This window comes from Rhinolophus hipposideros, assembly GCF_964194185.1.
Source record: "Rhinolophus hipposideros genome assembly, chromosome: 1".
NCBI lineage: Eukaryota > Metazoa > Chordata > Mammalia > Chiroptera > Rhinolophidae > Rhinolophus > Rhinolophus hipposideros.
Genome location: NC_138047.1, coordinates 96,466,534 through 96,489,893, shown reverse-complemented (window position 1 = coordinate 96,489,893; position 23,360 = coordinate 96,466,534). Strand labels below are relative to the sequence as shown.

The 23,360-nt window shown below is 36.1% G+C and overlaps 1 protein-coding gene across 2 annotated transcripts in view; it reads right to left on the bottom strand.

Moving 5' to 3' along the window:
• ADGRA3 (adhesion G protein-coupled receptor A3) overlaps nucleotides 1-23,360 on the bottom strand; it is a 116,447-nt gene that overhangs the window by 46,656 nt on the left and 46,431 nt on the right. Inside the window, exons 4-10 of one of the 2 annotated variants that reach the window (XM_081077942.1) lie at nucleotides 21,972-22,043; nucleotides 15,581-15,652; nucleotides 13,066-13,226; nucleotides 10,700-10,913; nucleotides 5,966-6,130; nucleotides 2,770-2,971; nucleotides 1,656-1,811 (exon numbers count right to left, since the gene is read on the bottom strand). In XM_081077942.1, the coding sequence (XP_080934068.1) occupies nucleotides 1,656-1,811; nucleotides 2,770-2,971; nucleotides 5,966-6,130; nucleotides 10,700-10,913; nucleotides 13,066-13,226; nucleotides 15,581-15,652; nucleotides 21,972-22,043 (1,042 nt within the window). The remainder of the gene's footprint in view (nucleotides 1-1,655; nucleotides 1,812-2,769; nucleotides 2,972-5,965; nucleotides 6,131-10,699; nucleotides 10,914-13,065; nucleotides 13,227-15,580; nucleotides 15,653-21,971; nucleotides 22,044-23,360) is intronic. The other variant, XM_081077943.1, reaches the window with a different exon arrangement.

Below are 23,360 nucleotides of genomic sequence, written 5' to 3'. Positions count from 1 at the left end.
TTAAAATAAAGGGTCCATGGTTAAATTAATAACTCACAAAACAAAACCTACTTCCAGTCCTCCCCTCAGCGCATACCGAAGCAGCAGGCCATTCATACCACACGCGGGCAACACAGTGATATCTACATCCCTGGGTACCCCACTGCTCTTCATGAGTTGGGAGGGGGCAAAGGTCCTTTACTTCAAAACAGGGAGGCATGGGAATAACTATGTATTATGTGATGGCAAAATCCTTTTCAATGTCCACATTCCAAATGTCATTCCAATTACTCAAGTGATTCAAAACATCCCACTTCCACGAATGACTTGTAATCATGTGGGCAGCTAACCTGTGATTATAATCAATAATGGAGAGCAGGATTACCACAGAGCCAGAATCTGGATGGCTTCTTCCAGTGCTGAGAAAACTCACCACAGGAAGCAGACTGTGGCACAGAGACACATCCAAAAAGCAGGGCAGTTCATTAGAAAACTGTGGTCTGAAGTTCAGATAACAACACTGAAATGTTATCTAATTGTCAAATGGTGCGTTTCCCTGAGTCCCATTTACATACATACATCTTATGCAAAATAATAACACATTATACCAACAAAAAAATGTCCTCGCTTGTATGATTTACGGGTACCTGGGCAGAGGGAAATACGTATACATTATTTACCTTTTAGCATATTCACGCATCAGAGATGTCCTACATATTAGACTCTGTTTTAGCACAGTATTTTCCCCACTGTTGTATAAAGAGTACTTTTGGAATGTCATGACGACATGGTAACATTGTACAAGACACGCGATGCTGCAGAAAACTCTTCTGGAATAGACAGTCACTGTTCTTGGCTTCTGGTTTCAGCCCTGCCCTAAGCCAGCCATATAACCTTGGATATATCATTTAATTATCTTTAGGCTTTAGTTTATGACTTGATCTTGGTTTCTTCTACCTCTAAGATGCATTTTTGTGTAAGTGAATATATCACAAAAGAAACAGCATATAGAAAGTTCTCTCATAACTCAAAGAATATGTTTATGTGAGTCTTAAAACTTAATCAAAGCAAGAGTTGCTGCTCATTCTTTATGAAAGCTGCGGTTGTCAATGTTATTCCCCATCAGATATCATGTTGACCAGCACATCATAGTTTTAACGGGACCCCGTTAAAATGCACCCCTGTTCGAAGTCACTACATTTTCATAACTTTTATATTCCAATCATTTGGGATTTCAAAAATGTTCCTAAAACAGTCTTTCATTTCTCCAAGACATTACAAAAGGAATGAAGCAATTTAACCAAGATCCGGTTGACTGAAATTCACATTGAAAAAATGAACGAATGGTTGTATGGAGAAGAAAAATCTGGAAGGCCCCAAATAGTCAGCCCAGGCCAACCAACCACAGGTATGCAAAAGGCTGTTTTCTTAAGGCTGGCTATGCTCTCTCACAGAAATTTAATTTCCCAGAACTGACACTTTACCTCTACTCCTCGCAACAAAAGGTCACTATAACAGCCAGAGCATGATTCTCAGTGATAATTTGGGAAACTAAAAGTGAATTTATTGAATTCAAATACAGTAAACATAGACAGGCTTTAACAATAGAGATTCAAGTCTATTGTGGGACCATTTGTTGATGTACTATATGCTACAAATCCAAAATAGAAAAATACCTCTTTTGATTTTTCCTCTTTGGTAAATCTTCCAAATTTTTCTATCATTTCGGCCACAAATATAACATCCATCTTGTCAGAAAAGTTGGCGGCTTCCACGGTATAAGCCAATAATTGTCGGGCTGTGGCCACAGCGTTGGTAAGATTGAGGGGCATCTACATTAAAAACGCAAAAAGAAGTACTTAGCAAATTGATCAACAAAATCGTGATGTTTTATCTTTGCATTTGAAACCACGGCAATGAACTCAAACTTTATCATTTTAGTCACAGTGCCCTTCTTAAAGTGCTTTTTCAAACCCAAGAAAAATCAAATTTTAATGGAAACTAACCTGAGGGGAATTTTTTAAAACTTCGAATGAAATATAACAATACATAAAACCACATCAGGTAAACATCTCTTCCTCTCTACTTCTCCACATTCTAGACATACTCAATTCCAATTGCTTAGTAAAGCCGTTCCTGATGATTCCAGCTGGGAAGGATCAACACCTCCCCTGTACAGGAGTATAAACCACTTATTTAGCACTTATCTATATTTCCATGCACTGCCAATCAGGTTTTACATTAATTTATTGTTTGATTTAAACATGACTAAGTACCGACCATTGCAAAAAGGGTGTACACTAGGTTCTAAGGATCACAAAATAAAAAATAAAAAAATACATGATACAGAAACTATCATCCAGCTACTTATAACCTGGTACAGTTTATAAAAGACGCATAGAAGCAAAGATAGGAAAAGGCATCTGATTATTACAAATATGACAAGAGATCACTTGTGACAAGGAAATTATAAAAGGAACCCAAGAGGTGGCTTCCCAGATGGATAAGAACGATGGTTGGGATTTTGTCTGGTTGGGTAACAGATGATAAAGGTATTCAAACAAAGGCACAACGTCGGGTAGTGCCAGGAAAGAAAGAGTGACACCACACAGAGGGCCTTGCATACTAGTTGAGAAGACCAGACCTTCTTCTGGAGACAGATCAGTCAACTGAAGTATAAACACCAAATCTTTCTGCTTTACTAATATTTTAAAAAGAGATCATACGTATTTGTTTTAGATACCATGTTTTGTTAACGCATCTCAGCAAATCTGAAGCCTTTCTAGTTACCTGATTAAACATGTAAAGAACTCTAGTGACATCGTTTGCGTACTGGCAGCGAGAATAGTCGTCATCGGCCCAAAAGCCACCTCTGTCACATCTGCGCCAAGCCTTTCTCTCGTCCTGCGTGTTTCCAGGATAGATCCCACTGCCGTGCGTGTTCCGAGTACACTGAAGATAGGCAGTGATGCCTGCCAACGTTCTGGGCCACCTAGAGCGATGAGGACAAAATAGTATAAAGAAACCTACACTGACACAAATAATAACACAGGAAAATCAAGGATGAGATCACGTCCTGTATAATCACAGCAAAAGTTCAAGGAGAAGAAACAAACCAAACTCCTTCAAGAATAAAGACCAAAATTGTATTTTAGTAAAAAAGGTTAACCTGAACCAAACCATTTTAAACGATGAGCCGCCAAGTGTATTTTAATACCATAACACAATAGGATATTTTCCTAAAATATTCTAAATATTGCTATAAATATACAGGGAAATTGTATCAAGAAATGGTTTTGCCTTTCTTTTTAACTACTGTTATTGCATTGTTGGTTTATATAACCATTAGATATGTAAGGTCAGAATCTTGTCCAATATAAGTAGAATCAGGTCTTTTGCAGAAGCAGAATTATTATATGTACAGACAGAGGTACCGTAGCAAGTCCTGGACTGTCATCCTTAGAAAGGCCTGCTTGCAACTCTGGCCTTTCAGGGACATCTGGGTATTTGAAACTTGGAGCGTTCTCAGGAACAGCTAAGTGGCTTGGGTTGTTCACGATACCTAGACCTCCTGCACAAGCAATATTGTTTCTTGCTTTCTTCCTGGGAGTCTGAAACTTTGGTACGTGCTAGGCAGAGGGTGCCTACGTGACCAGCCATAGTAAGAACTTTGGGTGCTGGGATTCCACGGGCTTCCCTGGGCAGAAACACTACCTAGAGGTTGCTGCCTTTTCATGGCTGGAGAAGGAGCAGGCTCTATGTGAGCCTCATGGGAGGGAGAGAACACGAAGAGCCTGCACATGGGTTTCTCCAGAACTCACCTGTGTCTTTTCCCTTTATGATCCAGTTGTGTATCTGATTACATTATTACCATTTCCTCGAAAATAAAACCTAGCCAATGAGCTCTAATGCATCTTTTGGAGCAAAAATTAATAAGACCCGGTATTATTTCTATTCTACTCTATTCTACACTATTCTAGTCCTATTCTACTGCTATCCTATCCTGTCCTGCCCTGTCCTGTCCTGTCCTACCTTATCCTGTCCTATCCTGACCCGGTCTTATATTATAGCAAAATAAGACCGGGTCTCATATTAAGTTTTGCTCCAAAAGACGCATTAGAGCTGATTGTCCGGCTAGGTCTTACTTTCGGGGAAACATGGTGTACTACATCTCAGCTGTGACTACAACTACATACTGAATCCCGTGAGTCCTCCTAGCAGATTTCTGCACTTGGGTGTGGTCTTGAAAACCTCCAACACAGTGTACAACTGAAGATGTCAGGGAGAAGCCACTCACTACGCAAATGACAACACACGCATGTTGGCATGGATCACTGTTATCTGAGCTCCATTTCTCCAAAACTGACAGTGAAATCGAACATATTTAATAAAAGTTACAGGTGACCCGTAACACAGGAAGTGCTAAATTATAATATCAGTCACACCAAAATATGAGTCATTACCTAAAACTGCATAAATAGATCAAGCAACACTAAACTAAATTCTTATTAATGCAGTGGAAGTTTAACTGCATATCTTAAGGAGTGTTGAAAGATAAATAATTCATTAATAGGTTAAATAATTAAGACTCTTCTTCTATTTTTAAAAATGTAAAGTAACTCAAAAACTATGAATAAAAATAGGAAATCAACCATAAACAAATCAAATTATGATTATTTAACAAGAGATGTTGAATGTAACAAAACTAACAAATGTTATCTATTTCACTTTAAAGTATACAATATATTCGTAAATATAGACTAATAGTTAATCAACATAAAAGACTTACCATTGGCAATAATAAATACTGATTTCCATTAACTCATCTCAAGGAAATATTTTTTTAAAGACAAGACAAAAATAAAAGCAATGGAAAACTGAGCTAAAGATGTTATTGCTTCTTTACCTTGGATTTGAAAGATTAACATCAAAGGGTTTTCTTATCCTTAAAATTTGGGCTTATAGCCACGAGGCAGCAATAGTACCAAACAGTGCAAACTGAGTATTCAACAATCTTTCCACGGCTTTCCAGAGCAACATATTTCCCTTCCTTTAAATCAACTGTAAACTCATTAAATTCTTAAATATAAAGAACATTAAGTAAATAATGTATTTAATGATGTTCTAAAGCAACTTTGAAAGTAAGGAGAGTCTAAGGTAAAAGGTGTTACTTCTCACAAATTCTAAACTTTCTACTAAAAAAATTGTAACATTTAGCTTATTCTCTTATCTCAACAGACTCCAATACCAATGGCTCTCCAAGTTTCTGGTCAAACAACAGCTTTCATTTCCCAAAGTCCTTCTTGCTTAACTGCCAGAAGAATCAAAAGAGGGAAGGAAAATTGGATATGCGTTTCTCCAGATAACGGTGTCTACTTAACAGTGACCTAGCAATACCGACCTAGCAATACTGAACCTTCCCAAGTTCGTCCACCAAAGAGCCCTTGAAAAAAACGGGAAATGCCATTAGCCTGTCTGAATTTTGCACTCTTTTACGTAAAATTTCCAAAATGTTTTCCTATAGTAGTGGCTCTTCACTTTTACAACAAAACCACCTGTTAAAAATGAACACTTGCGGGTCTACCTTCAGACATTCTTAAAGCAACAGATTTGAGACAAAGTTCAGGTACCTATTTTTTTTTTTTTAATATCTCTAAAAGATTCTGCAATCAATGCTCTCAAAGGTATTCCTTGGATATTTGAGGGTATATACACAGAGGGTGCCAAAAAAACGAATCCACATTTTAAGAAAGGAAAACACTGCATTAAAATTGTAATACTCAATATATGCCAATAACAAAAGATGAATAGAAGTCATGTGTATACGTTTTTTTGGCGCATACACACACACATACATATCTCTATATATGAATACACATACATTTCTCCAACATTCTTACTGAGGTTAGGAGACCAATTACGTGCCTTTGAGAATAAAAAGGAACGTGGGACAAATCACTTTCCCAGGACTTTCCATGTCACTGACCTGAAATCACCTTTATTGTTCACCACCCTCTCAGGCGGACAATACTGTGCAGAGCTTTCTAACACGACAATATCAACCGTTCTGGTATTGTTCCCGCGTTTGGTCTGGACATGACAGCCCCAATTTCCAGTCGATCCAGCCTGAATATTAGAAATGGTTAGGGCACTGCATGAAGAAAGATTTTAAAAAGAGAGAAAATGTGGTCAGGCACACAGGGAAACAACACGGGCTTTTATCATTCACTTAGCAAACACGTCTGAATGCACACTGTGGGCCAAGCGCTTGCTAGATAAAAACAAATTTAAAAAATGACCCCTCCATGTAAGTACTGCAGGGATAACTCCAGACAAGCAGGTAAGGAAGATTTAAAATATGATGGTAAGAGCTTTCATGGAAGTATGAACAAGGTGCAATGGGACACGATGCCTGAGACTTGTTCCAGAAAAAAGAGAGAGCGGGGTACAAAAGGGAGGGGGAACCATGGATGGAAAGGCAGAATACCCTGGCATGTTCTAATGGAGAAGTTTCCAAGCTACATCTACCTTATCACTGATTCTGAGGACAACATTCAAGCATGAAGAAAGGAGAGGAATATTATGAAGTGTGTAATTAAGAAAATGTTTGAGGTAAAAGGGTTATACAAGAAACAATTGGTTAAGTGTCTAAAAAAGACTTAGTAAATCACCAATTAATGGTTTAGCAAACGGAGTTTCCATGTAAAGGTACACTTGAGTTTATAAAACAGCTGTATTTCTAAATAGCTTTCAGTAAATTTAACTTGCAAGATGAAGTCATAATTCTCTAATATAAAACCTATTAACTAAGAGCAAATGTCAGAACCTTCAATTAACCTTTATTCCCCCTCCCACAGGACCCATTATGCTTTGCCTTTGAGTAGATAGAAATGATAAATCATTAGACATAAAGTATCATTTTACGCAACTTATAAAATTATGTGTAGAAGTTAATACACAGTTTTCTAGTCTCCTAAATCATTAATGGCTACACAACAACAAATGTTCTAATAAAGACTTTGAGACACTGTTATTCTGAATCAAAGAAAATGTTTATCATCTTTACTAAGTTGGTAAATAAACCAATACACTGTAATAAATATTTTCCAAGATAAAGTGACACAAAACAGTTTGACATTAAATTTAAATAACCAGAAAGTTTGTCAAATCTTCTACTTTATGACTATTGAACTACGAATCAGTGTATAAAAAAATTGGCAATAAAAATCATTCTCTACCACAGAGGTTCCCAAACTTTCTCAGTTCATAGCACCTTTACTGACTAGGTAACTTGTTCATGATACCCCTAGCCCCAAAGAAATACCTATGGTGGTACCAATTACTAAATTAAATCTCCAAACTGTGTAAGCACATCCTAATAATTTAGTAGCCATTTGAAAATGTAATGCATCATTAATAACAATTTGAAATAAATTCTATATCCTTCCTAAATAACCACAGCTATTTCCTAATGGGTTGTGTGTACCTGTTGAGCACTTCCAAAGTAATCAAACATCAGTGATACCCTTATTTCTTGTTCCACAATGATTTTCACCCAGTACTTAACTTTGTACCACAGTAATCACCCCAAATCCTGTATCTCAAAGTATAGCACCAACAAAAGGAATGCAGCACGGTCGAATGCTGACCCCATAACTGTCTGAAGAGAGAAGCTGTGTGGTGTCTGACAAATGTCCAGTATCACTATGCTTCCTCAAAAACTTAAAATCGACCACAGCACCTCTGCCAACTCACTGCGGTGCCTCAGAGCATATTAGCAAACCATTGGTTTAGCGACCTTATTTTTAGTGTTTCCCTAAAAATAAGACCTAACCAGAAAATAAGCCCAGGCATGATTTTTCAGGATGACATCCCCTGAACATAAGCCCTAATGCATCTTTTGAAGCAAAAAGTAATATAAGACCCGGTATTATTTTCAGGGAAACACGGTAAGTATATTTTACAAATTTGTTTTTTTAGATAACTTTTAGCAATACATCAATGTCTAAAACCAATTTTCGGAGTAAAATTTTCAGGAACCGTCAAAGCAGCGTATTTGGAGACTGAAGGAGAAAGAAGCAGCTTCACTTTCATCTTTGAGGAAAACTAGAATCTCTAATTCTTATAATAAAGATTAGTAGCATGAAGAGACTGACGAAGAATCAACAGGTATCTCAGGTACCTATTCAATAACTGTATTTCCTTATTCTACAATTTCTTTATTATTCCGAGGTTCATTCTGGGTAAAGGATTTCTCAGTCTTCTTAGGAAAGATTTTCATTTTAGTCAATGTCCCCAGCAACAAAAATGTCAGGCCAGGTTCCTGCCCTTAGAGTTCATTTTTTTTGTACTGCTACATAGAATTTAGATTGAAGTATGACTTGCAGAAATAAATTTATAAAGTCACTTCAGTTACTTTAGTCATAAAATTTAAGGGTTCCTAATTAATCAAAATTCTTATTCAGAAAAGGGTTCTATGTTCTACTTTAAGGCTTTATTGTTGTACTATATGTCAGCTATTGTCTATTCATACAACAACTGCTTAAAATTCACGACTTGATGAGTTTTAAAACATATATACACTTATGAAATTATCACCACAGTAAAAATGTCACAATTGCAGTCTTCTCACTGGGACCTAATATACTGTCTAACAATCTTAGATGATCTAATAAAGGAAGAAGGCTTCTAGTAATAGCAGAGTAGCTCCTATCACACCACCATCACTGCAGTTAACAATTATATGCTCTGGACAAACTACAAAATGACAACCATATGAACACATGGAGAGTGATCCAAAGCAAGCGGAAACCAGACACAAAACAGAGAGGAACTGACACTAAGAATAAGGAATTGGCACTGGGGAGTAATCAGAAAATTGTTTGTAACACCTTTTGCCCCAGGACAGGTCCTACTCAAAGACAAATTCACAATCTTGGGGCTTGAAAAATCAGAGGACAGAGGTAGAAAGGAGCCTGGCTGTAAGCCCAAACTTCTGCACATATAAAATCTACTGAGATCTCTAACTGACCCTGGACCCACACACAGATAGGGCAGACACCAAGCAGATTCCAGTTGCTACCTACTACAGAAAAGGCAGAGCTGGGAATTTGAATTTAGCCAAGCTAAGTGCTCGAGGAAACAAAAGTCAGCTCTCTTCAGGTGAACAGAACAAAATCCAGAGTCAGGGGTCACACTTTTTCTTCAAAGTCCAGATAGTAAATATCTTGGGCTTTGCTGGCCAAGAAGCCACACCAGGAATACTATGTAGGTACCTGTGTAACCATTTGAAATGTAACCATTTAAAAATTGGAATAAAAAATGTTCTTAGATCACAAGCCCAGCAGTCCAGGCTTGACCCATAGCCTGCACTTTGCCAGCCTATCCTCTATAGTAAATCATTCACAATGTCCAGAATAGAATCGGATATTATTAGAAATACAAATAGTGTTCTTTAAATAGAAAAATATTAGCTATATTCAAATGAAAAGTAGTCAGTGGTAATGATCCCAAGATGATTCAGATGTAAGAATCAGTGGGCTTTCATTAACAATTGTCACCTCAATAAATTTAAAATAAATAAATAAATAAATGAATGGATAGATAAATAAATAAATAAATAAATAAATATAAATAAATAAATAAATAAATAAATAAATAAATAAATAAATAAATAGAATAAGTGGGCAAGTATTTAAATGCATCTACTACAAATATTTTAGAAGACATAAATGAAAACATGCTTCGGAAATAAAAGAGATAGGATATCTCAATAGAGAAACAGAAATTATAAAATAGAATATTCTACCCCAAAATTCCCAGAAACAATTCTTAATTATGAGAATCTTTAGTTTTTTAATAATTTTTTCATGTCAATGCTGTGAAGTCTGCTGTGATACTTTAATTCTGAAGTATGACTATAGTATTGATACTAGCCTATGGTGCCCCAGCAGTGTCTGGAAACTACATATCCACTCTTAAAACTTCAAGCCAAGTTCTGTCTTTAAGAAACTGGTAGGAAGGAAAGAAAGAGACACAGAAAGACACACACAGACACACAGATACACTGACACACAGACACACAGATACACACACACACACACAAAGAGAGACAGACACACAGAGAGAGGAGAAAATCCAATGCTTACAAATTAAGATTTTACCAGAATAAAATATACATTGAGTGATAATATCATATATATGTATATATAAAACTCTATTTTTTGCACTTCAAAAAATTGATTTGCATTAGCTATTTTAGTGCTGACACCAGAGTTAACAGGACAAGTGTCATATTCTTTTATACTAGTGGGGTGGAGAAAGTATCTTGAAATGTAGCATTAAGCATAAAACAGTGAAAATTAGGTAATTCCTAAAAGTGAAAACCTGAGCTTAGCATAGCAGCAAGAAATATTTAGAAATTAAGTGTGGCACTAAAAGTTTACATTTTTCTCCCTAAAAGTTTAAACGAAAGGTCTCCAACTTTTTAACAGTCTTTCCCATAGGATATATGCTTTTTCCCCCCCCCAAAAAAAACTGGATGGAAAAAAATAGCTTTTTAATTTTAACAAGATGAATAACAATCAGGAAAAGGAAAGCCAAATGTCTGCATTTTTAAGTGCAAGAAGATAAAATAGTAATTTGAATTCCAACTAAACATTACAATTCTCAAACGATAAATAAAATCCGCAGAGACCATTCCTCACTTTAAAAAGTTTACCTTGCAATCAACGAGCAGTTGTGAATCATGTTCTTTTCAACAAAGATACCTTGCGATTCATCAGTTTCAACTATGCGCCCGTCTTGATACCACAACACTTGCATGTCCTGATCAATATATGAAGCCATGCACTGGAAGGGAAGGCTGTCTCCTTCAAACACAACTTGACGATGAGATGGAGTCATGTAGAAAGATGGTAATTCAAGGGGAGGATCTAGAGACCGTAAAACAGAGACACACGGACAATACCATATTCACACTCCAGAATTCAAAGGTATAGAAATTCTAATTAAAACTCTGAAAACGGAAAAAAAAATATTCCTCAGTAACCAGCATTTAAATGCTAGCACCACCAAGGCTGATACTGAGATACGTGGGCCCCAGATGAAAACAAAGTTAGCAAAATTAAAATGAAACCATTTCATAATCAGTTCTGACATTTAGAGTTGCTCCTTTCTGGTGGTATCACAAGACTAACATGATCACACACGCAATACTAAAAGAACAAATCATAAAATGATACTTAATTTTGGAAAATGGAACTGGTGATAGGTACATGTTGATATATGTACACAATTTAGAAAACATTTTGGAGACTGCATTACCATTAATTAAACCACTTGTTTCTAGTTATAAAGTAATGCATACTCATTGCACAAAATTGAGAACATTTTAGGAAAAGAAAAAAAAGTCTTTTAAGATCCCATATGTTAAAATCTCTTGTAAAAGGTGATATATTTCCTTCCAGTCACAAAAAATAAAAGAGACATTTTAACTATTCCAGGAGTGCCAAAAAAATGTATACAAGCGGACGCTTCGGTCAACATTGCTCAAGTAGTTCACCGTAATCAGAAGTGTCTGGACGCCGATGGTAACCACTCTGAGCATCTCTTCTAATTGCAGAAGTCAAATGTGACTTGTATTCATCTGTTGCTTTTGGTATATATTATTACAATTTTAATAGTTTGTCATTTCTTAAAATGTGTATATATTTTTTGGCACCCTCTATATATGCAAAAATGTACACACAAATCATGAGCACATTAAAGTCTTGAAATATTTAGTCCATTGTTCAACACAGTAATTCTACTCTCAGTAGTAGACTATCATAAAGAATGCCAGCACATATGCAAAGATGTATAGAGGGAAATTAATCTTTGCATTGTTTATGGAGTGAGAAATTATTAACCTAAATAAATACACAGTAATAAGGAAGTTGTGATGACTGTAGCTAAACATTGGATTGGTACACATCTATTTGATATGATGGGACATGAAGTTTACATTACTTCACGTTAGCAGGTCATGAAATAGCATGAGAATATGATATTGTAGTCAAGACACAGGAAAAAAGGTGTAGAAGATAATACACCAAGGTATCTTTAACATTAGCTACCTTAGAGTGATAAGAATGTAGCATGAGCTTTGTGGTTTTTTTTGCTTCTTTTAGTTTTTTTCTTTCAGCTTTAACTAAAGTGTAATTAACAAATAAAGTTGCAAAATATTCAGTGTGTCTCATGATGGTTTGATGAACATATACATTACTTCTTTTCATGAATCTTAATTTTTATCCAACGAGCACATTTTACTTGTGAAACAATAAAAATGACAATAAAGAGGAAAGGAAAAAAAACGATGGGATTGGTGTTTCCAAACAGGAACACTAAACTGGAATCACCTGTCGTTTTAAAGACATTTTGGTTTATGTGTGTTTTTTTTTTCCTTTCTTCATTTAATACACGATACATATGTTATTTTCCTTGTATCTTCAGATGTTTTTTAAAAATCATGATTTTTCAATAGCTGTATACTATGAATGGATGTGTCACAGGTAATTAAACCAATCTCCTATTTTTGAGAATTTTGGATATGCTTATGTATATAAAGTCTGAAGATTTACACACATAGATGATCATCTCCTGAAATAAACCCCTACATGTAGAATTACTGGATCAAATTGTATCAATATTCTAAGAACACTGATAAATATTGCCAAACTTATACTACAAAAAGGCTGTATCAACTCACACTCCCACCAACAAACAGGATTGCAGCCTGTGATTTTATTACTATCAACAAATTCCTGATTTGCCAGCTGCTAGAAAATCTGAAAATCTGTGCTATTTTTTGCAATCGGTTTCCATGAAGCTATTCAGAACCTGAGAACCTTAAATACCAATCGTAACAATGCTTCTTCATCCAGCTGACTTAACTGTTGGCGGAAACCAAATAGTATCAAATCCATGAAGATTAATGGTTGCAACTGGTACCATCAAAGTGTAAACAGAATTTTACAGTTTGTCAAGAAAAACGTGGCGGTGCGTAAAATTCGGTCAGTGCTCTCGCAGTTGTTCTTTCTCTCTTACCGCATGTCAACAACTCCTGCTTCACCCCTGTGACGGGCTGGGCCTGCAGAGATCTCGGGTACACACACCGCGTGTCCCGCACAGTGATATTCCTCTCCTTTACCCAGCGATGCATCCACAGTATGTTACAATCGCACAAAAGATACTCAGTCTGAAACTCTCTGTGGCATACAAAATACAAACGAGAGATTATGGGGGAAAAAATGAAACGGTACTTTTGCTTTATATGGGTTCATGTTCTGGATGGTGAACATGCTGCTTCTCACATCTCCCATGCTCATGGCACAGACCAACAGTTACGGCTCCTCGGAGACATCCTGGGACTGATGCTGCTTTCCACCGAAGCTGGCATGTGAATAAAATCTATTCTTCGTCCCTCATCTACGCAACAACCTCCTTAAAATAGCAGGGTTCTGGAATCCCAAAGCCCCACCCTTTTTGTCTGTCAAACTTGTACCCATTGCTTTTAAAGCATAGGGCACCAGTACCAGATCCTGACATCATCCCCAGTTTTTCCAGACATTGTGGCCATGTTCCTGGCCTAAATGTCTACAAATACAAACTCTCTGGGTACTTTTGGCAACATAAGGCAATATAGGACTGTCTCGCAGGGTTATATTCTGTCTGTCTAACTAGAGTGTAAGTTCCTCAAGGGTGGGGACATTTCAGATACTTTCTGCTACATGCCAAGTGATACTACAATTTTTACAAACTGAAGGGGACACAGACTCAACAAATCAGAAATATAAATGTAAAAATACTTCATACTTGATACAAAAACAAATAGAGAATCATCTTCCCATGTGGCAAGGAGTTTTATAATTTGGCACTTGGCTATAAGAAACAATGAGAGGACATACACAGCTTGAGTATAAGCACAATCATTTTGTGAATTCTTGTTTTACGAAGCACTAACTATTTGTGTGTCACACGTTTCACTAAGTCCAGCTGGTAAAAATAACTGTGGATACTGTCCCCCGCCAACTAGGACGACATTATGTAACAGGGGGAACAAATCGTAAATACAACTAGAATAGAATGCAATGTGCTCAATACAAATTCATCAACAAGGTGCAAAGAGCAAATATAACCATGTTTGCTTCTAACAGACTGACTGCATTGGCACAAGCTTCACCTCATTAGTTTTGGCAAAAAAAAAAAAGGGGGGGGGTGGGGTGAGGAGATGGAATGAGATATAGCAAAGAGCAAGTAACCTAAAAGAACTATAACTGAAGGATGAACAGGCTGACTTCTAATTCCTAAGCACCACCCTCCCACCCTCTGGTCAGTCTCTAGAGCTACCAGGCAAAAACACTGGCAATTTTCCTCAATTTTTCGATAAAAATGTTTTGCATATTCCTGCCATCAAGGGTCTCACAAGCCAGATTATTCTTTGCAGTCTTTTGTAGTTCCTGAACTTCATGGCAATGGCTGGCTTAAGCCTACTAAATACACCAAAAAGAGATGATTTCACTAAAAAGCAGCCTTCTGGATTAGAACGGCAGTGGCTGCAAGAAGAAAGACCAGATAGAATTCGACCCAGGGACTCTAGAAGGACATTGCCACGTCCACCATAATAGTGAGGAACTAGACGAACGCCTAACCTCGTAGCTAGTAGCTGCTCCCAATGAAAACCGCTAAATGAGACTTAAAGGATGGGATGACAGGTTTAGAAAATGAGAGGAGAGGAAAAGTGGAAGGGAGAGAAGGACAAGGAAAGTAAGAGAGGAAGGAGGAGGAGGAAGGGCAGGAAAAGAGTTGGCACATACAGAACAGAGGAATCTGGGAGGGAAGACAATTTTCACTGGAAAAAAAGAGACTCAATATATGAGTTATACACAATAAAACTTTGAAAAACATTACATTCAACTAATTCCAATAGAAATGAGTATAACTTATAGTTTGAAGTACATTAAGGTTTATCTGGAAATACAGTTATTTTCAAAAGTAACTCCTATACATTCTTGCAGTGAACAAAACTGTGTTTTGGTGGGGAAAATTAGCCAATTCTGAAGCTACAGAGAACTTCATAAATATGATCTTACATTGACTTCATAAAACAGGCATCCTACATAAACATTCCTAGAAATGTAATAAGTGGTGAATTCAGTTTGGGGAAGGGGTTACAGGATATAATTAAATGCCTAAAGTACAAAAATTCTTAAAGTACATAATCTCCAAAGGGAGGGATATTTTACACTTTATGAATTTAATTAGTCAAAGAACAAAATATTTTGTAATTTGTTTTCACAAAGTCAGAGAATGAATTACCAATTTATTTACTTGAAATGTAGATTAGACAGTCTTCTAAGAACATGGTTGTTCCCATCTGAAGCATATTATATTAAGCTTTATGGTATGCTTTTCAATGTGAATGCAAGCTCTCAAGAGATTCTAATTTCTGCAAAATCACAAGATTTTTCCCACGAAGTCTCATAAACCACATAATAACTGTTTTTAATTTTCAAAAACTAAGATGTATTTACTGAAACAGGAGAAAAAAGTTCTTACTTACAAAGACCGTAAGGAGGCAAGATAATCAAAAGTTCCTTGAGATAATGAAGAAAACAAATTCCCTGAAAGATTTCTGGGGGAACAAAATGGACATAATTTCACTTTTGAAAATATTAACAATTATATATCATTCATATTCCCTAAAGTATCCTATATTAACAAATATATATACTTCATATTCCCTAAAGTATCCTATAATCATTAACTATTTTAAGGAATTTATAAAAGTTGTTTCAAATATTATAAAGAGGAAACAAGTAGTTAAATTATTCTTCAAGGCTGAAGACGAAAATTATTCTGACCCTTACATAAAGCAGTAAACAAAATTATTTTAGAATTATTCCTGCTAGATGAGGATTTTTCTGAAATTTATCTTACTAAACTTCATTTGTGCTCTCACTGCAACTAGAAGTACTCTTCATGGGTTTCATTCAGTATCATTTAAGAAAGCAAAAATTTAAATAAAAAAAAAATGAAAAGGATGACCCCGATGACCACCAACAGCAGCCCATAGTAACTGAGTGAAAAACATCAGCAGAGTGGAATGAGTCCAGGGTTTCAAATGAAACATCAAATAACACAGTGTTGGCCTTTTCTGTTGTTTCCCCTTGTATCAGATGGTTTTAAGAAACACCTGCCTAACCCCTTGCAGAGTTTTGTCTGATTAAAACCCAGAACACCCTATACTACAATGTGAGCGGTTTGTTATACCCATAATGATTTGAGAGAAGTATTTTTTCCCTGCTTTGACTACGAGAGCTCCGGCAGAGGAGGGACCTGTGTGTCTTACTTACTGGGGTACCTCTGGCAACTAGCGACATGCCGAGATATACAGTAGGTGCTCAATGCTGAGCAGTGACTGTTCAGGACGTGGAACCCCCCTGCAGGAGGCTTCTAACACCCAAATGGGACTGAGAGCTCTGGGAGAATAGCAGCATGACCCACCCTCCACAAGATCAGGTCGGCGCCTGTTGTGGTATCAAGAATAGACACAATTTAGATCTAGAGTTCTGGAGGAAATCTTGAGACCTGCTAGGGAGCCTCTGGAGTCTCGGTTCGAGTGTGAGAGAAAGTTGACAGTTGGGTAGATAGATTCCCCCGTGGGGACAGGGAAGAGAAGTGACTGGGGAGAAATCAGCTATTCCTATGACACTTGCAGCAACGAATTCCTGGACGGTAAGACTTAATATTACACAAACGCCAATCCGTCACAAATTAATATATAATGAACTTGAACAAGAATAATACTGGTGGACTGGTTTTTATATAGGTTTTTATATATTCTTTTCATATAAAAAGGCAGAATAAAATAATTCTGGTCTTCAAAGAATTGCCTAGGAACTTAAAAAGCAAACAAATAAAAAAGAATATTTGCAAATTAAAAGAACGATAAAACAGATGCCTTTTTCTTTTTCGGCCTACCAGAGTAGATACACAATGTGGATTTTGAAAAGGATACCGCTAATGGGAGTACAAATCACAGTAACACTTCAAGAAAGTAACTTAGATGGCAATTAAAGTGAACAACTATATTTTTATGGAGCTATCCTAATGTGAAATGATATGATCATTGGGACTCACTTAAAATAATGTAGGCGGGAAGACAAGAGATGGGAGGTATAAGCAAACAAGATTTGCTAAGAGTTGCTAAGTGTTGAAACTGGGTGATGGCTATATGGGAATTCCTGTTATCAGTTATCTCTGATTTTTTTTTTCAGATGTTTAAGAGTCCATAATAGTAATTTAGAAATAAATAAAAAAAAAAGTCTATCTTACAAATACAGAATTTAAATATAAACAAAACAACTGCATCTTCCAGGGAGCGTTAGATACTAGTTATTAGGTATTGTTAGATATTTTATCTTAGAAATCACAGAAAAAGGAATCACATTGGAGAGAGACACACCATCCTCCAAGGAAATCCCAACACAAACCAATTTTTCCTCCAGGGTTGGAACAGACTGCTGTTTCTTTGGCAGGGCACCAAATGAAGTAACTGGCTTCGGCTCAGGGGCCATAAAAACTTACACATAATTTAAAACCCTAGAATCACACTCCAGATCCGAGATGCTTGCACTAAAAAAAGCAAAAGGGAACTGAGAGTGCCAGGGGGCACAGCAGAGTCACTGCTCCCCTGTCCTAGGAATGTCACTGAATGGAGTGGCAGGCAGTGTTAAGGATCTAGCCACGCCCATTCCCCACCTTATCATTGCTGTGGCTTACTCTGGCTTAATTTTTCTCTATTTACTTACTTTTTGCTAAACACTTACATTTGAATTCCTCTAAATTAAGTATGTCTATGGTACATCATCTGTGTATCCACAGGGGTGTTTACAAGGGTAGGTTTGTTAAAGGAGGGACAAATTCAATCTAACAGAATCTCCTGTAACAGAGGAATAACTGACTAAATCATAATGCTGTATACCTGAAAGGTTCTGTCGCTATTAATACAAGCATGAACTAAATCAACATGTAAACTCTTGAAAAGATATTAATGATATGCTGGTAATTTTTCTAAAGTACATAAATTGCCAAGTATAGTCAATTTTTAAAGCCCCATATGTATACCTATATATTTGTGGGGGTTATAGAAAATTTGAAAATACTGGGGGTGCCAAAAAATGTACACATTTTAAGAGATGTTATATCTATTTATTACTTTTCAAGTTGAACTGAATTACGGTAGCAATGTGTGTAGTATGACATTCACTCAAAAGATGGCCTTAATCAAATGAAAGCTAGTGTCATTTACTGTATTACGATTTTAGTACAGTTTTTTTTTTCTTTTTTAAAACGTGTACACATTTCTTTGGCACCATCTGTATATACATCAAATCCTTAGTATAGGCGATCTCAGGGTGATGTGCCTGAAGTGATGGAAGGGAGATTTAACTTTCCCTTCCTGTCTTCATATGGTTATATTACTAAATGACATCAGTAAATTTTTAATTGTATAAAAGAAGTTCTTACCGTGTTTCCCCCAAAATAAGACCTAACCGGACCATCAGCTCTAATGCGTCTTTTGGAGCAAACATTAATATAAGACCGGGAATATAATAATATAATATAATACAATATAATACCAGGTCTTATATTAATGTTTGCTCCAAAAGACGCATCAGAGCTGATGGTCTGGCTACGTCTTATTTTCAGGGAAACACGGTATAACTAATATTCACCAATTATTTCTTGCAGATTATTAAAGGTATAATTCTTAGTGGGAAAAAATACAGGCTTTAAACTGATCAAAATGCATTAAAAAGAAAAAAAAGAAAGCTTTCAGTTTGTTGATCTTCTGACAGTTTCTCTGTAAATGACCTTTTCTACATGAAGGACAGAGACGTGTCAGAAGTCCACTACTGGTTCCCTGGATCTTTGGTCGGCCAGGTATTCCAGTGTTAGAGTGGGATGGGTGGGACCCTGTCAGCTTTGACTTCACCTTTCTGGGATAGTCCTTCCCTGAACTTCTCTCCATCAACAGGCAGAGGTCAATACACAGAGTTAATCCATTTACCTCCCTCCCTACACACACCCAAGTCCACTGGAGCCTCTGACACGTCTAAACAAAGTTTCCTTTTAATTTTTAAGCTAAACCTCCAAAGCCAACACCTGTTTCAAAATGATGAGAAGTCTGGGCGAGAACACTACAGGCTGTCTGCCAAGGTCTCATCCAGGCCCTGGGGCCTCCATTCCACCCGCCTGGGCCAAGAGGCCCAGTCACTCTAAGATCCCACATTCCAGGGTAACCCAGGGAGTTCAGCTGCAGAGGTAGCAGAGGAAATAGCCAGAACACTGGTTCACTCCAGACTCCCTTCTTTTGTATATTTACTCTTTTGGGTGGGAGGCAATAATCTTAGAAATGTACTACATGCCCCATTACTCATCAGAGTCTGCTTTCTACCTGTTAGACTGAGAAAATAATATATTCTCCAAGTCTAAAATATAAATTGTTACCAGCCTTCATTCACAACCAACATGCGGCCGGAGGGCCCAGAAATCTGTTGACTGCAGCAGCCTGTACAAAGCACATACCCGAAATTTCTTGGTCCATAACTCTAGACCTATGTCAACCCAAGCTAGTATAAACAACTCTACTGCAATACATTCCTGATTTTTTTTTTTTTAAGAAGGGGTGGTAGTGGCGGTGGTTCTGTTTATCTTTTTCTCCCCCTGCTAAACAATTAGTTCTTTTAAATTTCTTTTTAATTAAGATATAAATAACATGTAACACTGTATTTGTTTTAGATGTACACCATAAAGATTTGATATATGTATATATTGTCAAATTATTACCACAATAAGTTAACATTTATCCCTACACATATTTCACAGTGTTTTACAAATATTACAAATTTCTTTTTCGTGTGTGAGAACTTTTAAGATCAACTCACTTTGCGTCTTTCAAATATACAAAAAGAGCATTGTTAACTAGAGTGACCATGATGTAAATTATATCCCCAGGACTTATTTATCTAATAACTGGAATTTTATACCTTTTGAACACCATCACCCATTTTGCCCACCCCGATTCGTGAGTGTTAAGAAGCTACCTCAAATGCCATGTTGTTTTGGGACAGGAGGTAAAGGACATAAGTAAGGTATATTTCTGTATGTGCTATACATAGACTGTTGCATTTAAAAGAGTCACATGGGTTACAAAGTCATCTGAACCAACATGCAAAGGAGGAAGTTTGGTAGTGCTACTTTTATGGTTTAGAGATTCACTTGGATAATAGTCCACTTTATTTCATGACCTTGTCAATTCTCACAACAGGTGTCAGATAATTGGTAAAACAGTAAGAGATGATCCAAGCTCTAGAACTTCCAAAAATTTTCGCTTGTGAGGCAGGAATCAAAAAAAAGTCCTAAGAAACTAGTAAGCTGCCTTAGCATAAACACTGTCCCACTCTGCTATTTTGCCTAAAGAACATTCGCTAATGAGTCAAATCCCCTGGCCAAAGCTATAAATCCATCTGGAACTAAAATCAACAGTAAACTCCTGACTCTTTTTCATTACTTAAGTCATAGCTATGTAAAAATAATAACACATTTGTTCTTCACAGATTCCTCATTTTGGCAACTCTTATACAGTCCTCAAAACTAAAACTACAAAACTCTCAAAAAGAGATAATAAATGCACTGAAATAAAATTGTTTGCAATCCAGTTACAAAATAGAAAAATGCAATCAATTTAATTTCAAGTTATGAGTACAGGAAATCAATCTTTTATTTAAAAATATAAATTTGGCCGTATAGCTTTACCTCCAAATTAATGGGCACACTGGAAAATACTACAAGTTTGTTAAGAGGCAGGAGTACTTTCTTCTACTCTAACAATTGATTTGAAATTGTCTTCCTTACATTACAGATGAAATAATCTCACTACTTAAGGCCGATCAACTTTTTCAAAGTTAACTTGAGTGAAATAGAAGAAACATTCTAAAAAGCTAAAGAAACAGGCACAAATAATCCTTATATTAGAAATTCTATCTCAAATCCTGTATTCCATCCTGCACCCTATTCCCAAACTGCTCTTCCTTAAAATTTGATTATATGCCATTTTTCCACATAAATGTCTGTCAGTGGCTTCCTATTGTTGAATCAGTTCTAATCCTCTGTCTGTTTTTCACACACACCCATATAAAGCTCGATCATAGATAATCAGCCTTAATTCTTGTTACCGCCAGAACCTCTCCATTTAAAAAATAAAATTAAAATAAATGTGATGGCTTATACAAAGTTCTACATTTATATTATACATAAATATAAATATATAATAATATAGTAAACATAAACCTAACATACACATAAATAAGAGGTATAGTTAATTCAAATTTTAATTACTCTTCATAATAACTCTGAGGTACTATGAATCCTTTATCGATGAAAAACAGAAAAGCCTAGAAAAGTTAAAACCATCCAAAGTCACAAGGTCGGAGGCATGATTCAAACGGTTATTTTACTAACACCACTGGCCTTCTTGACAAACTGACTTCGTTCTTACTTCCACCTCTAAGCATCATTTGCAAGGCTTCTTTTCCTTTCTAAGGATCCAAATCTTTGCCATCTTCTGGACTATCAGTTTGAGTTTTACCTCTTCCAAAAAGCTTTCCCAGACCAACAAAGCTTTCAGCCATAGTTCTTAATATGTACACGTTTTCTGGGGCATATTATACATTGTGTGTGTCCACGTGTGCAGAAACATATTATTATGTTCTGATGACATTTTAACTACCTCCATGATTTAATTCCAAGCTCCTTATCCCCTAACATTTCAGTCGCTACTCTACAGTTGCTACTTTAATATCAAACATATCATAGGTATTCATAAATATGTGGGTACTGGCTCAAATGTTTCCTTATATATTAATAGGAAAGAAAGATGTACTTACAGTCTAACTAGATTGGTAAGTCCTCGAAATATGTCTGCGTTCAGACATCCTATTCGATTATTTGTCAGATCCCTAAGGAGAATGGGGAAAAAAGTGTCTTCAATTAATTCTCTTGGTCAATGAAGTTTCCATAGATTCAATATTCAAGAACAGCAACCAGATATCATACAAAACCTTTCTTTTCAGCATCTCTGACATATTTACCTACCTCAAGTAAGAAACAGATGGCAACAAGGGAGGAAATAATCCTTACTTTCACTTACTTCTGGCACGCACAGACTAAATGCTATTTAATTACAGTGCCCTTGTATCTCAAGCATTTACTCTGTGAAATGACTCAAGATAAAACTGGACTGGTACAAATGAGACTCAATCTATCTTACTGTCTGTGATACAATTCCTTAGATGACCTGCATAGTTAATTATGCTGGGCAAAGCGAGTGAGCAGAGCCCATCTCAGCCACCATCTAACAGACAATGGGTAAGAGGGCACATTATCAAAATAAATGCTGCAACTTTTTCTTCTTTAAGAACATTTGAAACTAAGTGCTTTCTAACTTCACTCTTTAAATATTCAGAAGTTTTGAGTGTAACGAAAACACAACTAAGTTAGTTTTTACTTTACAGATCTATCATTTAGTCTCCAAATCCAATTACTTTAACAATATCTAGGCCCAATTATTTATTTCCAGTCACTCCTAACTTCTTGCAGTTCCGATCAAATGTTACTTTCTAAATACTTTTCCTTCTCAATCCATGAAACTTTTTCCTTTTTATCTAGTAAAATGTTTACTAAATATTTTGTTCTTTCTTCATTAGTTTTCTTCACACCAAAGACAGTGAACATAACTTTACTCTTTAATTAGGAGATTACAATTTAATTGGAAGATAACTGATCATTTCTGTAACATTCAAATAAGATGGTATGGCTTTCATCATTTTTAATCAGTGAACCTAGTAAACTATATTGCAAGAAAACTCTAAAACAATGAATCATAATTTTTATCAGTTCTTAGATTTGGAATTATTTATCACTTGACTCTCGATAAAAGAATCAGAACACACTTTCTAGAACAAACTTTCAAAATATTTTATCCCATTTTCTTCAATGTCTATATTATTTTTTGTAATGGAGAATTACACACTTTGAGTTATACTCTGAATTACACTCTTTAGAGAAGCAATTTGTACCACACACTTCTAAACTAAAACTGATGGATTCTAAATTGTGTACTTGGCAATGGAAGAAAATGTATTAATCTGATGAGAAATTATAAGGACCCAGCATTTCAATCAGGTACCTAATTCACTAAGTTTTTCACTTAGATATTCTGTAGTTTAGGTAATCCTGGTACTCCATAATTTCACAGCTCTGCTTTCCCTTTATTA